Source organism: Peromyscus eremicus, chromosome 15 (genome assembly GCF_949786415.1).
Source record: "Peromyscus eremicus chromosome 15, PerEre_H2_v1, whole genome shotgun sequence".
Classification (NCBI taxonomy): Eukaryota; Metazoa; Chordata; class Mammalia; order Rodentia; family Cricetidae; genus Peromyscus; species Peromyscus eremicus.
The window spans coordinates 3,723,001-3,738,564 of record NC_081431.1 but is presented as its reverse complement, the minus strand read 5'-3'; the positions used below and the strand labels follow the sequence as shown (position 1 = coordinate 3,738,564).

Below are 15,564 nucleotides of genomic sequence, written 5' to 3'. Positions count from 1 at the left end.
AATGTGAGGTTTTGAGATAGAAACTGACACCTGTCACTATATGGTGGGGTCTGTTTCCTCTTTTCCCTATTGGAGTTGTACATAGAGCCTCTGCAGTTCTGGAATTGAGGTTTGTGTTTTTAAGGACAGTTCTATGGTGGAAGAACAGGAAACTGGAAGCTAGTTGTCACTGAAGAAGCTTCTACAGCCATTCTGATCTATGATCATTCTGGAATTTAAGTTCATTTGCATGTGGTAGAGCAGTGCAAATAAACCACAGAAAAACCTCAGCAAGTTACCCCTAGTGGTAAAAAGTGGCAAGGCAAAAGAGTTTTCTAGCAAGAAGAAGGTATTATACGCAAGGTGAAAAAGATGAATCCAACATGTATAACTAAAATGAACTTTGAAATACAAGAACTAGGTATAAACACCATTTGAAGTGGTTTCCTGAAGGAGTCAAACCAAATGCTATTTTTCATGCTTTATAGGGGTTTAATTGTCTTAACTGAATGCGATTCTGAGGTCAGAAAGCTAAATAAGCCCCTTCCATACATCCTTGGTATATTTGTACCTACAGCATGGTGTGTTGCATGATTTGCTGAATTTCAAGAGATGTTTAAGGGCAGGCTAAGGGTATAGCTAGAACCGTGAAGTGCCTGCTTAGCCGGCTTGAGGCCCTGGGTTCAAACCCAGCAACTCCCCTCACTAAACAACAAACAAACAAACAAACAAGCAAATCATCCTGAGGTTGAAGCTATTTAACAGAAATGTCTGAACTGAGCAAAGAGATTGGGGGGCTTCTGGGTCCTTTGCATGAGGAGCTAGCAAAATGACAATACTGCAGTGTAAAGAATAGGATGATCTGGCTCAACAAGCACCCCAAAAAATGCATACCCTGAAACTCAATTCCTGCTTCCTCAGAATGCAAATAGACCTAGGGCCTTTAAATAGACAACTGTTTTGAAATGCAGCCATTAGTGTGGGCTCCAATCCAATCAGACTGGTTATCTCACAAGAAGTTTGGCTGGGTGTGGTGGTACATGCCTCTAATCTCAGCATTTGGAAGGAGGATAGTCTGGGCCAAATCATGAGTTGAAGACTGGCCTGCTGGGTTACCAATGGAGATCCTGTCTCTTAACAGTGTCAAACAACAGTAACAGAAGAGATCTGGACAGAGCTAGAGAGGGGACGTATATGCATGCCCAGAGAGATGACTGTGTGAGACTGGGTAAGAGGGTGACATCTGCCAGGCGTTGGTGGCGCACGCCTTTAATCCCAGCACTCGGGAGGCAGAGGCAGGCGGATCTCTGTGAGTTCGAGGCCAGCCTGGACTACAGAGTGAGTTCCAGGAAAGGCGCAAAGCTACACAGAGAAACCCTGTCTCGAAAAACCAAAAAAAAAAAAAAAAGGTGACATCTGCATGGTAAGGAGGTAGGTCAGAAGAAACCACACCTGTCCACACTATGATCTTTGGCTTTAGCCTCCAGAAGCTGATGAAAACTAGTGTCTGTTATTTAGGCAGCAGTCTGGCATTTTGTGTGGCCACCGTTGTGGACTAATACAGACAGAATAGATGTCATCCAATAATGGCCTGCAATTAAAAGGATCTAGAAAAGATTGTGATCATCTCAGGGTGCTTCTAAGATTCAGGTTTCTTAAAGTCTATAAACTATCAACCTCAGATTCTCTTGTAATAGGTTTTTGTTTGTTTGTTTGGTTAGTTTTTGAGACAGGGTCTCTCTCTGTATCTACATAGCCTTGGCTGTCTTGGAACTCACTCCATAATCCAGGCTGACCTCTAACTCACAGAGATCCACCAGCCTCTGCCTCTGCCTCTGAGTACTAGGATTAGAGGTATGCTCCACCATGCCCAACATTCCTATAATACTTTGGAAAATGCACGTCCACAGGATCTAGTGTTACATTGTTCTTCTGTGTATCTGGTCTCTTATTGTGGTGAAATGTCCCAAATGATGCTTTTGAAAACCAAAGCTTGGGCTCCACTGCTTGGCTCTTGAGCACTAATTATCTCAAGTGCTAGAGTAGACAGTGTTCAGGCAGATGTTCTACCATCTAGGAAACAGATGTAAATCTTACTGTTAGTTATCAGTGTCAGTGGGTACCACAGCATGTGGGAAAGCTGAATGGGGTGGAACAAATGGAATCCTTGAAGGAATTTACATTTGATTCTGGAAATATGATCCTCACCTATCTTCCTTAAGGATACAATGGCACAATTTGAACAGTCATCTTCAATACATGTGATTACACTTCTCTCTTTAGGTTTATATTTAAAGGACTAATATCTTGGTGCCTAAATAGACAAAGGGAGAACAGGAATTGAATCAGCATATCTAACCTTTCTATTGCTAGTCAGTTCTTTTTTTTCCGTTGTTGTTGTTGTTCTCCTCCTCCTCCTCCTCCTCCTCCACCTCCTCCTCTTCCTCCTCCTCCTTCTTCTTCTTCTTCCTCTTCCTCTTCTTTTTTCTTCTTTTTTGTTGTATTTCAAGACAGGGTTTCTCTGTGTAGCCCTGGTTGTTCTGGTCTCTGCCTTTCAAGTGCTGGGATTAAAGGTGTGTGCCACCACCACCAAGTTGTTGTGCTTTAATCATACCCTGGGCCTTGAAAATGCAAGTGAGCTACATCCCTAGCATGCCCTGTACTGTAAAATATATTTGTGAAATAGATAAATGATAATAATAGCTATAAAGGCTAAACATACATGGAAAGGATAAATATTCCACATGGGTTCTGTGCAGAATGGAAATTAAAAAAAATATTTCCTTGTGGCACAAGGCAACTTTTCTTACTTTCGTTTCTGGATCAAAGAGGGAGAGAGAAGAGAAGGAGGGTTGATGAAGCATGAACATTTTTTTTTGGTTGTTTTTTTAGGACAAGGTCTGACTCTGTCACCCTGGCTGGCACAGGACTTCTGCTTCTCCTGCTGTATCCTCGATAGTACCAGGATTATAGATATGCACCACACTAGGCTTGTACACTGTCAAAGTAGGCAAAGTAAGTGATACTCCTTCAACTATGGCAGTGCCTTAGAGACATTCAAAAACTGCCATGCTAGCTGAGCATTGTGGTTCAAACCTATATTCCCAACACTGGGGACACTGAGGCAGGAAGATTGTTGTGTGCTGTGTGAGGCCTGCCTGAGCTATGTTATGAGCTCTAGATCAGCCTGGACACAGAAAGTAAGGTGTGGTCTTAGGAAGAAACAAACTGCTGCCCTATTCACAAGGCTTTATTTATTTATAGACAGGGCCTCACTCTGTAACCTATAGTGTCCCAGAACTTGTGTAGAAACTCATTATGTATCCTAGGCTAGCTCCAGCTCACGGCAAACCTCCTGCCTCTACTCCTCAAGTGCTGAGATTACAGACACGAGCTGCCACACCCAACAAGGGACACCGGGTCTGTAAGAATTCTTGGTTTTGGTAGTTTGTTTTGTTTTAAAACAGAACTTTAGACATGACATCTGTTTGTTTTCCTTATGGTGTCCAGCCTTTAAGCCCAACTCAGCTAATGTCCTAGTAGTCACCAGGCCTGGTTAGGAGTTCCTATGGCCGTTGTATTCAGTATCAGGCACATGGCTAATTATTTTTTTCTTCCTAGATTAACCTATTTTAGTGTCTCTGTGCAGACCACTGGGTTCTCACTGGGTCTTGTCCCTCACCGTGTGCGTGTGAGTGTGTGTGTGTGTGAGTGTGTGTGTGTGTGTGTGTGTGTGTGTGCTTAGCGGGACTGAAAATCTTGTCATTCAGGTTCCAGGTGCTTTCCAGAAACAAGAATTCTGGCACTTAGAAGAATTGATTTAAAAAGGCTAGACCGTAATACCTTGGGGAGGATCCGAAGAAAAGCCCTGAGCGCAAGCGGGTGTCTTTAGGAATGAAAAGGAGAAAGCGTGCCAGCCTGGGCAGCCAAGGAGCCTCAACAATGCAGCGCGGTCCTTTCGGCTGAAAGGGGTCCAAGCGGGCCCGGTGCGCGTGGAGGGCCGGCCTTCTCTCCAGACCTTTCGGTGCAGCGTTCTGCCCCCGACTCGGGGCTCGGCGAGGTCCGGGCCTAGGCCGGGCGGCCGGGGCGCCCTGAACGGCGGCCCGGGGGGTCCGTGGAGCGGGCGGCGCCGCGCCTTCGTTAGAGGGCGCTCAGGGGCGCCGCCGCTTCCTCCCGCCGCCCCTCCCGCCAGCCGGGAGCCCTGGGGACCGAGTCTGCACGCCGCCCGGGACCCGGAGCGGGGAGGGCCGCGCCGCCGCCGCCTCCTTCCGCTGGCCATGCATTCTTCCGGCTCCCGCAGCCCGGGCCCGGCCCCGGCCTGCCCGAGGTAACCTGGGGCGCGGCGGGCCGGGCCCGGGAGGCGCTGGGGGCGGGGAAGGGTGCCGTTGGTCGCGTGGCCTGCGAAGGAGGCGGCGGCGTCCCGAGGGCCGAGGGCGCGGTAGGCCCCGGGGAGGAGGCGGGGGCGCCCGGGCATCGCCCGCCTCCCCGGGACCCGCCCCGGTGACAGGTCCGGCCTCTGAGTCCCCACCGCGCCTCTGTCCGCAGGCAGCCGAGAGGGGACTAGGGCGCCCGCGCGCCCGCTCGCGCCGCGCCTCGGGCCGCCTGGGCCGCCGCAGCCGCGTCCATGACCGCGACCCCCGGGCCGGGGACTCCCGCCGCCGCCGCCGCCGGCCCTCGGCCCTGTCGCCGCTCGCCGCCCGCGCCCACTGAGGTGAGCTTGCTCGCTGGAGAGACTCGGCTGGAGGGAGCGGGCTGAGGAGACCCGGCTGAGGGGAGCGGGCTGAGGAGACCGGGCTGAGCGGAGCCCGCTGAGGGGAGCAGGCTGAGGAGACCCCGCTGAGACCGGGCTGAGGGGAGCTGGCTGGGGGGAGCGGGTTGAGGGGAGCCCGCTGAGGAGACCCCGCTGAGGACACCCGGCTGAGGAGACCCCGCTGAGGGGAGCCCGCTGCGGCGACCCCGAGGCCGCCCCCCTCCTCACCTGGGGAAACCGCTGCCTGAGCCTCCTCCGCCGGGCGTCGCGGGCTCCGCATCCCTCGCCCCTCGCTCGGCTTCACCCTCTGGGTCCCGCTCCCCTCCCCCTCCCGCCGGCTTCCTCTCACCTTCATCCTCCTTCCTGTCCCCCTCAGAGACCAGGGAAAGCACACCCCCGCTGCTGCGGACCAGCCCTTGGGGAGCCCCGGGAAAGGCATGGCCGGGTGCGCAGGGGCGGCGGTGGCGGGACCCCGGGCTCCGTCCGGCAGGTCGGGTCACAGAGACACCCAGGCTGTCTGGCGGAAGCAGTGGACGCGGTGCTGCTGCCGGGTAGCGGGACGGCTTTATCGTTGGCTAAATATACTCCGCCGTGGCCCATGCCCCGCGGAACAGCTCCCGTGACCTTGTGCGGCGCCTCCCTCCTCTCGGTCCCCCTCTCTGTCCCCCCTCTGGAATTTGACCTCGAGATCGCCTAGTGTCGCACCAGGAGAGCTTAGACCCTCGCGTTTTCTCCTCGTTCTGTGCTGCGGACTGCTTTAAAGGTGTTGCATCCATTTTCCTTTTGAAATGATTTTTCCTTTCATCCCCAGAAAGACAGGACCGACGCCAATGTGAGAATGGCTGTGACCGTGGAAGAAGCTCCGTGGTTGGGCTGGACCGTAGCGAAAGCCCTGATGAGATTTGCCTTCATGGTCGCCAACAACCTGGTTGCTATCCCATCCTACATCTGCTATGTAATTGTACTGCAGCCCCTCCGAGTGCTGGACAGTAAGCGCTTCTGGTATATCGAGGGACTCATGTACAAATGGCTTTTAGGAATGGTGGCTTCTTGGGGATGGTATGCAGGATACACAGGTAAGAGCACTTTAATGCATTTGAACCAATTTGCAATGCATAAGTCAGGAGCCATGATTGAGTATTTATGCTTTGGGTTGAGAATGCTTTGGCTATTGGGAAAAAAGTCTTTGTTGGATTTCTCATCAGAACCTCAGCCAGGAAGCCTGATGTTATCAGAAGTATAATTTTATAATTAAATATTGTTGGTAGATTCCTTAAATAGTGTATTTTTAATGTGCTTGACATCGACTTATTAAAAAATGCTTTGCAAAAGCTATCATAGAGGAATAGGAATGCATTATGTAGGACTTTAAGGGCTTACAAAGTGAAAAATGTAAGATACTGGTCCATAAACATTGAAATTTAGAGAAGCCATGGAGCCATATTTCTGCTAAGACAGTAAGTTTTTTCATGCAACGTGATACTGCACTGTGTTAAGGTTTTAAGCCAAGCCCCCTCATTTCTGTTAAGTATATTTCTTTTGTTTTCTATAATTTATATTTTATCTCATAAATCTGACATTATTAAAAATTTTTAAGTTGTTATGTGTCTTAATTTGCCCTGGGTGTCTTTAAATGGATTTCTGTTTTTGCTTTTAAACTGCACTGGGGCGAAGGAGTGACCCATGCTGAAGTGGAGTACTCCTGAGAAGTGGTATTCATCTTCTACTGTGAACATTACCTGTTTTGAGAGCTTCCATTTCTGCCCAAGTGCTGTCTTCTTTTCTCCCCTTTGATTGATTCTTTCCTTGACTCTTGCTTCTTTAAGATTAAAACAATGCATAAAGAGGTGAGGCTCCTGGCACTTGTGACATGTGGAAACTTTTCTATGGAAATAGAAAACAACTGGTGGCCAGGTGCCTCGGCAACCCTGCTGCATAGTTCATAGCTAAGAAGAGTAGAGGGTACTGTAAGGGTCGAGAAGCAAACCAGTTCTCCATTTTAAGTTCTCTCTTCCTCTTACCTGCACAGCCTGTATCTGCAGATTTTATCCATATACCCCAGAAAGACTGACGGCACACGGGGGTCTGGCAGACTTCTGCTGTGTGAGAGAATGTTCTCTGTTGCCCCGGATGAAGGCTTTTCCCCTTCCATCACTGATATCCATTATTCTGTGAGCCCAGGGGATAGTATATGCATTGCTTCTTTGTAATGAGCTGTTGAGATTCCAGTGCTTTTTGTGGGTACAGTGGTGAGCACCTCATCCTTTTCAGTGCCTGTTAGCAATAGCCGTGGTAGAGAGAAAGATGAGGCTCCTGCCTGTGGTGCCGAGTCTCCTCTTCATTGCATCAATGTCTTAAGAATGGCTTTGCTTAGTGTAGCTGACTTTCCCGAATATGCTGTGTAATAACTGGTGGATTTTAAGTAAGCTTATAGGCTTTCAGAAACAGCTGTTTTTATACTTAAAAACAATGAATAACTGAAATACTTGTACTTGTATGTAATACATATTTATGGGTGTCAGCCTGATAAAGAAATTAGTCATTGACCTTGAGATTATGAGAAACATAGTAAGTACTGCTGCCTGAAGTTAATCACCTATGGTCACAGCTTGGTAGCAGTGTCCTTTTTTTGTTTTTCTTGAGACAAGATTTTTGTGTGTGTATCCTAGGCCACCCCTAAACTCACACTGTAACCCAGACTGGCACTGCCTCAGCTTTCCAAGTGCTGGGATTTCTGTGCCTGCCTCCAGTGTGTTTTTAAGCAAAGATTCTTGGGGCATCTTCTTTACTGACTACAGATCTATGAAGATTTTTTGCGTTCAGCTTAATGGTCATGGTGTGAGCTCTATATTTCAGTCTCTTTGAAACATTTGCTCTTCTTCAGGCTACTGAATGTTGGCAATTTGATTAGTTCTCATCAAATTTTAGTTTGCATATTTTCATTGAGTTTTTTTTTATGAGCAGAACACTTGATTATGGAAAGTCTGGTCACAGTCTGATCATAACAGAACAGTTAAGAAGTCAAACAAAGTAGGAATGACTTTTGTTGAAAGCCTGAGTAAAGTCTAAAGAGGCTAACCTACATAGAAATTAATGAGCTCCTTTCTTTGCATTATGTATCTCATTTCTTTCCTTTCTATCAAGAGGACAGTAGGCATTTTGTTTTCCTTTCTCTGTAAGTTTTACAGATGGAAAATTGAACAGTGTCAAAGGAATTCTCAGAAGATCTGCTCAGTAGCTTGGTATTAGAATACTTGCCTAACATGCACAAATTTCTGGTACTACAGACAAACAAACAAACAAGGTTCCTTGTTAGTATAAAGGAAGATTTATTGAAACTCCATGACGAGGCAGATATCACAAAAAACGAATCCTTCAAACATACGTGACTCTTGCCCCATAAGCCCAGGAACCTTTCTTTGTTTTTTCTTTGGAGATCCTTTTGTTGGTGCACCTGCTCATCAACTCCTGTATAGGTTGACACCTGACTTGGTGTCACAGAAGTCATTCCTACACTGTTTGCTGTCCTGACTGTCCTGTTAGGATCATACCAGCAAATCTAAAGTGTTCATGTTTCAGAATAAAAATTGCCAACATTTTGTTGTAAATCCACTTAAAAGGAATTTTTAAATATCAGTTAGAAAGCTGAAAAGTGAACACTGGTTTATAATGACAAATTTTCAAATTGTGGTATTTCAGTGTAAGGCATGATGACTGCTCAGCTAAGGACTATGGTGATCCTTTAACCTACCCTGATCTATATGGTAGCAACTAGCTGCATATGAATTAGTTAAAACAACATAAAATTGAAATTCAGTTTGGTTACACCTACATGTCAGCACACAGTACTGGGTGGCTTAGGGGCTCCTGAACTGACAAATACAAACAGATAAAGAACAGTCTGTCATCGTAGAAAATTCCACTGGACAGAACCAATAAATAGTCCTTATGGCTTCTTTCTTCTTCTTAGGAAAATTGTATTTTCTTTTTTATCAGGAGAACATCTTTTTCTTTTTTTTTAATTTTTATTTTATAATTAATTTAATTTTACATATCAGCCACGGATTCCACTGTCCTCCCTCCTCCTACCTGAGAACATCTTTTTCTTGATCTAACAAATTTCTGGGCTGGGAATACAGCTTAGTGATAGAATACTTGCTGCATATGTAAATAAATAAACAGTTTCCTTTGGGATATACGGGAAGATTTATTAAAGTTCTGTGAAGAGGCAAACAAAATGAGTCCTTCAAACACACCTATGATTCTTGGATGAGAAATGATAAGACCCATAAGCCCAAGAACCATTTTTGGTTTTGTTGATTGTTTTTTGAGACATGGTGTCATTATGTTGATATGTAATCCTGGAACTCACTATATATATATATATATGTAGGCTGGCCTTGAATTCATGGTGATCCTCCAGCTTCAGCCTCTCACATGCAAGCTGAATTACAAGCATAAGCCACCATGCCTGGCTCCCCAGAATTTTGTGTTTAGTTTTGTCTTCTCAGAGATGAAGAAGTACCTATAGACACAAAAGATAGGAGATTTTCTGGTCTGTCTACCTTTTCTGACTTTGTCTTGTCAGATGAACACATTTCTTGAAAGGACCCTCAAGACCATGGGGTTTGTGCAGGCTCACTTGGTAATAGGAGTGGTGAAATTGCAACCACTAGCTCTTCAGCGGCAAATGATGGACAGACATTTCATACTGGGACAAGCTTTATACTGTTGGCCCTAATACTGTGAAGGCAGTCTGAAAACTACTAGCTTAGCCAGTGGTCTACTTCTGTATGCATTACTTGGACCTGTAAGTCAGCCTATCTCTCCTCCAATTTAAGTGAAGACTGGCAAATTTCAGAGAGAGCATTAAAAGAAAATGTGCTTATTTAAGGTAGTTTTAACTTTCATTAACTTATTTTGGTAAAGTCATCGTTATTCAAACACATTTAATTAAAGTCTCAGTACATTAAACAGTTTAAAGATATTCATTGTAAGTGGAAGCTCCAGAATTTCTACAAAGGACTGAGAGTCTGGCCAGAGTCTGTCTGGCAAGGAGCTTGGGGGCTTGCTGCCGAGCTGGCTTTGCTTAGCAAATGCTGTTTTCCTTAGATAGATATTTACCTGTGTTGGTTTCAGGGAAAGCTGATGCCGATTAGGCTGTTTCTTCCTGAGCCAGGCTTCAGTGGCTCTATATGTTCAACTTTGTGGGTTATTTGACTATTTGGTAGTGTATGTCTGCTGAGCTGTGTGGGATATTTTGTTGTTATTTAATTTAATTTTATTCTTTACTGTAAGTGAAGGTAGTATCTGAAACGTATTATTCTGACAGGAATGCAGCTTGGAACTCTTGAGTCAGTGATAATGATCCATCTTACCTCACTAGTGAGTATGCTTGCCTGTGACCTACAAGATCTTCTTTATAATTCTAGAGCCTGATTGATTGCCTGATGTTTGTAGGGTGCTTGGTAAGTGTGTTTATATATATATTTGAGATGGAGTCTCATGTTCCAGGCTAGCCCAATTCACTGTGTAGGTAAGGCTGGCCTTAAACTTCTGACTGTACTGTTTCTACCTTCCAACTGCTGGAATTATAGATTTATGCCACTCCATGAGGTCTGGTTTGTTTTTTGTTTTTTGTTTTTTTTTTCAGGAGATGGAAGCTAGGGCCACATACATGCATTTTGAAGCCCTCTACCCTAGAGTCCAGCTTTCTCTTTCTTCTTGAGTAACCTCTTTCCTGTTTTTTTTTGAAGAAAAAAATTTTTTTCATTCACTGATTGCCTTCCTGATATAAAGGTGGCTGCAGGCTACAAAATATGAACCCCAAACCAGATCATATGAAATTAATATTTTTCATTTAATGTGTTTGTTTACTTTTAAACAGTGTCTTGCTATGTAGCTTTGGCTGGCCTGGAACTCACCATGTAGATCTGCATGACTCTGCTTCCCAAGTGTTTGGCATTAAAGGTGTACACCACCATGGCCAGCCCTTCCTCATTTAATGTTTTTATTGAGCTTGTACCTGTGTGTGGGAACAGGTGCCCTGGAAGTATTTAGATGCATGACATAATTCTCAGCAGCACCGGTAGGGAGACAGTGAGACAGTGTACCAAAGAGGACATGGACTGAATGGTGCGCTCTAGCGGAGATGTTCTGCTGCCTGATGAATGGCAGAAGTAGTAGGCGGTGAGAGAGACTGATTTCCTGGTTTGGGGGCTTTCCACTGCCCCATTAGGAAAATCCTTCTCTGTAGGACTACCCCCTAATTCTGTCATCAGCACTTACAATAAATTTAAATATCTGAATAATTTGTCAGTTTGAAATTTGTTATCTTCGTGGCAATGATATTAGTTAACACTGAACCATAAGCTGAGTAGTTCTTTGCACTTCCGTTTAATGAGTTTTCCGTTTTATTTCATCACTTCCTTATTTATGTCATTTCGTACTTACAGCAGTCGTATTATACTATTATTATCCCCTCGCCTTTTGTTATTGATGTTGAAATAGAAATAAAGGTTTTACAGTTACTTCCCCTTAAGCATTAACTGAATTGATGTTTGCCACAGTTTATTTTTGTATTCAAAGAGCCAATATTGATCTTTAGATCATGTTCCTAGAGTGTTTCTTCGTTTACTCTCCTCTGTGCCCTTGGATTCAGAGGTGTGAGCTCTCTGAATTAAGTCTAACATCTGAAAACAAAGTCACAACTGTGGATTTCTGTAAAAAGCCAAAATATTGCTACTTTATAATATATTGGAAATTTATAAAATCACACTTCCTCCTGTTTTATGCTTTCATATATATATAAAACTTGGGTCTTAATTGTGTTGCCTGTTCTTTGATTTTTGTTGCTGTTCAGATATTTAAGAAGCTTTGTATTTTTATCTTACTTCTTTATATCATATTCTTAGTTCTCTATTTGATAACCCTGATGAAGAAAGGTAAAATTCTTTTTAATCCTCCTTTCTTCCCCTTTCCCATCTCCTGTCACTCGATTTTAGTCATTTCCCCCCTAAATCTCATTGTATATATGTAAATATTTAAAAAACAAAAACAATAAACTGAACTTTTTGTTGTTGTTGTTGTTTTGTTTTTGTTTTTGTTTTTCAAGACAGGGTTTCTCTGTATAGCTTTGCGCCTTTCCTGGAACTCACTCTGTAGCCCAGGCTGGCCTCGAACTCACTGAGATCTGCCTGCCTCTGCCTCCCAAGTGCTGGGATTAAAGGGGTGCGCCACCACAGACTGGCTAAACTGAACTCTTAACTACTTCTGGCTCCAGGCATTTCCAGTAGGTTGTAATAAACCTGTTATTTCTCAATGAGGGATCATGGGAACAAAATGAGGATATTTTCTTACAACATTTCCAGAACTTCCTTTATGTTGCTTTACCCTTAAAGGACAGCTCTACCAGGTTATAAAATTCCTGGCTTACAATTTGACATAGTATCTTGTACAAATGTTATACAAATGCCTTCTGCCATTAAATGGTACTGCAGAGATGTTGGACACTAACTTGAATTTTCTCTCATTATTAGTGATTTGTTCTTTTTGGTTTATATGCCCAATGGATTCTCCATTTATCTCTGATATTTAGTAACTTTACAAGAATATATTGCTGTAGTTGTTGAATTCTGTTTTTCCTAATACAAGTGTAATCTTTATAGATTCTTTTTTGCCCCCCTGAGACAGTGTAGTTAGTTTTCCTGCCTGGCCCACAGTCAGGACAAATCTCTCTCTCACCCGCCAGTCCCACAGCCACTCAGACCCAACCAAGTAAACACACAGAGACTTATATTGCTTACAAACTATATGACGGTGGCAGGCTTCTTGCTAACTATTCTTATATCTTAAACTAATCCATTTCTATAAATCTATACCTTGCCACATGGCTCGTGGCTTACCGGCATCTTTACATGCTGCTTGTCCTGGTGGCGGCTGGCAGTGTCTCTCTTTCCCTTCCTGTTCCCTTAATTCTCCTCTCTGTTAGTCCCGCCTATACTTCCTGCCTGGCCACTGTCCAATCAGTGTTTTATTTATTGACCAATCAGAGCAATTTGACATACAGACCATCTCACAGCAAGACAGGGTCTCACTATGTGGCTCTGGCTGGCCTGAAACTTACTCTGTAGGACCAGAAACTCACTCTGTAGACTAGACTGGCCTCAAACTCACAGAGATCCATCTGCCTCTGCCTCTCAAGTGCTGGGATTAAAGGCATGTGCCACTGTGCCCAGCTAGAGTCAAATTTTATTTCAAATTTATATCTTTAAATGTTTATTGCATTTCATTGTTTTGGTTTTCTGCAAGCTCTCTTTGTATTTCTTTTATATTAATTATTTTCTACTTAATTATCTTTAATTTTTTAAATTATATTTGTGTGTGCATACATGTGTGTACCATAGTGTATGTGCAGAGGTCAGAAAACAGTCTGAAGGAATTAATTCTCTCCTTTACTACATGGGTCCTGGGGAATCAAACTCAGGCTGTCAGTCTTAGTAGCAAGTATCTTTACCCATTGTGCCATTTTCCAAGTCCTTTTCTTCTAATTCTTCTTTTGTTGTTATTATTTGAGACAGAGTTTATGTATATGCTGTGTGGATCTGAGAATGACCTTGAACTCCTGATCCTCACAAGTGCTGAGATTATAGGTGTGTCACATATCACAATCAACTTTCCCCTTTGATTTAACTTCTTCTTTTGTTTATTTCTATCTCTAATGTCTGTTTCCTGTAATGTCTTTTCTTTGTTCTCCTTTATATATTTCTTCTTCATTTCTATGATTTAAAATTTTTTCTATGTCTTCCTTGAATTCTGCCAGTCCATATTTCCTTTATTCTTGTAATCTGGACATTCTCCCTTGAGTTCTTGTTGTTTTTTTTTGTTTTGTTTTGTTGGACTGTTTTTCTGTAGTCTTATTCATAGTAGTGGTTTCTTTAATTGATTCTTGCAAATTTATGCAAGAATATTTAGTTACAAGTTTTACTTTCTCCATTATAATTATCCTGATGAATGTTCTTTGATAGTTCTATTTTGTTGCTCATTTCTGTAGTGTAATTCAGTTAGTGCTATGACAGGTACCTTTTTATTCCTTATAATGTAATTGCTTGGATTTTCTGGAGTTGCTATTGTAGAAGGTTTGGATAAGGCCGGATAGATTTCTAGATTTCTTCTTCATGTTGCACATACAGCACCTAGATGTGTTTGTACTGCTATAAGGCTTATTTCTTTCTAAGTCGGATTGAGTCTGGGAAGCCTTACATGGCCAATTCTGGACTTCACATTCATTCCCTTGCAGCTGTGGCTGGATTGACATGGCCCATGCAGAACAGAGTCAACCCCCCTTCCTCGGGAAGTATATTGCTGCTGTTGCTTTCTTTCATATACATTACATTCATTGGTGTTTTGCCTGCGTATATACTGGAGTTACAAATAGATGTGAGCTGCTATGTGGGTGTTGAGAATTGAACCCAGGTCCTCTGGAAAAGCAGCCAGTGCCCTTAACTACTGAACCATCTCTCCAGCTTGCTACTGTAGCAAGAGTTGTGATCAGTTTTCAAGCCATGTGTCATATCACCAAATGTCATATTCGATAGGTCTTTGAAGTGTTTGAAGATTACCTATCTATATGAAATATACCTTTGTATACCTAGAAAACCTAACTAACATGACTATAAGTTTGACTACATAGATGACTATTAATCTATATTCTTAATTAATTTAATTAATTAATTTAATTAATTAATCTGTATTTCTTAATTATATATTACAAATTATATATTACATTTTTAAATGAGCTACATAAGCACAATACCCCAAAGAAGAGTAGAAACATACATAGAGCATAACAGAAATAACTTTAAATTTGTATTAATTAAAATCCATACCAATGTAAAATATTTTGAGATTAACAGTTGTTTTTTGGATTAAAGTAGATTCAATAATCTACCCTTCCCCCCCCCCATTGTTTCTATATCAGCCTATATTATCTGCAGGAGCCTCTCTCAAATACTGGGAGGTATTCCATGCCTGGTTCTGGGATTTTTGTTTAATAATGAGTGGTTTCTAGAAGCAGCATTATCTACCCATGCACAATACCTCCAAACTCATTTTTAAAAAATTATATTTTTAAAATTAGTTTATAAAGTAGTGGCTTTCCATACAGGTTTAAAAATGCATTGTTAGTTCTTTCTCTCTTTCTGTTTGTTTGCTTGCTTGATTTTGTTTTTAAGCAGGGTCTCACTATGTATCTCTGGCTAGCCTGAAACATACTATGTAGACCAGGCTTACCTCAAACTCATAACGACCCTCCTGCCTCCGTCTCCCAGTTTAAGTTCTGGGATTCAAGGTGTGTACCACCATGATGGGCCTCCTTAGTGGTTTTTGTTTAGTTTAGTTTTGTTATTGAGGTAGAGTCTTGCTTTATATATTCCTTGGTTGGCCTGTTACTTGATGTGTAGCCCAGATAGCCTCAAACCTGAAGCAGTCCCCCTGCCTCAGACTCCTCAGTGCTAGGATCATAGGCTAGCATGTCTATTTCATACTTTAAAATATGAAGAACAAAGCAAGCCTGGTGATTTGCTTCTCATTTTAAATTATAATAATTAAAAATTATACTAAAATGTTAGGAAGTGGTTGGAGAGATGGTTCAGTGTAAGAGCACTTGGTGTTCTTGCAAAGGACTGGAGTTGAGTTAGTTCCCAGCATCCTTTGCAGCTACAACTGTCTTTAACTCCAGTTGTCAGGAGGTCCAACACTCTCTTCTGGCCTCTGTGGGCACAAGGCATGTATGCAGTGCGCATACATACATGAAGGTAAACACTTATATACCTGAA

The 15,564-nt window shown here is 43.1% G+C and overlaps 1 protein-coding gene across 2 annotated transcripts in view; it reads left to right on the top strand.

Moving 5' to 3' along the window:
• The first annotated feature begins 4,590 nt into the window (after nucleotides 1-4,590).
• Lpgat1 (lysophosphatidylglycerol acyltransferase 1) overlaps nucleotides 4,591-15,564 on the top strand; it is a 51,858-nt gene continuing 40,884 nt past the window's right edge. Inside the window, exons 1-2 of one of the 2 annotated variants that reach the window (XM_059281090.1) lie at nucleotides 4,591-4,690; nucleotides 5,541-5,805. In XM_059281090.1, the coding sequence (XP_059137073.1) occupies nucleotides 4,604-4,690; nucleotides 5,541-5,805 (352 nt within the window). In that variant the 5' untranslated portion in view covers nucleotides 4,591-4,603. The remainder of the gene's footprint in view (nucleotides 4,691-5,540; nucleotides 5,806-15,564) is intronic. The other variant, XM_059281091.1, reaches the window with a different exon arrangement.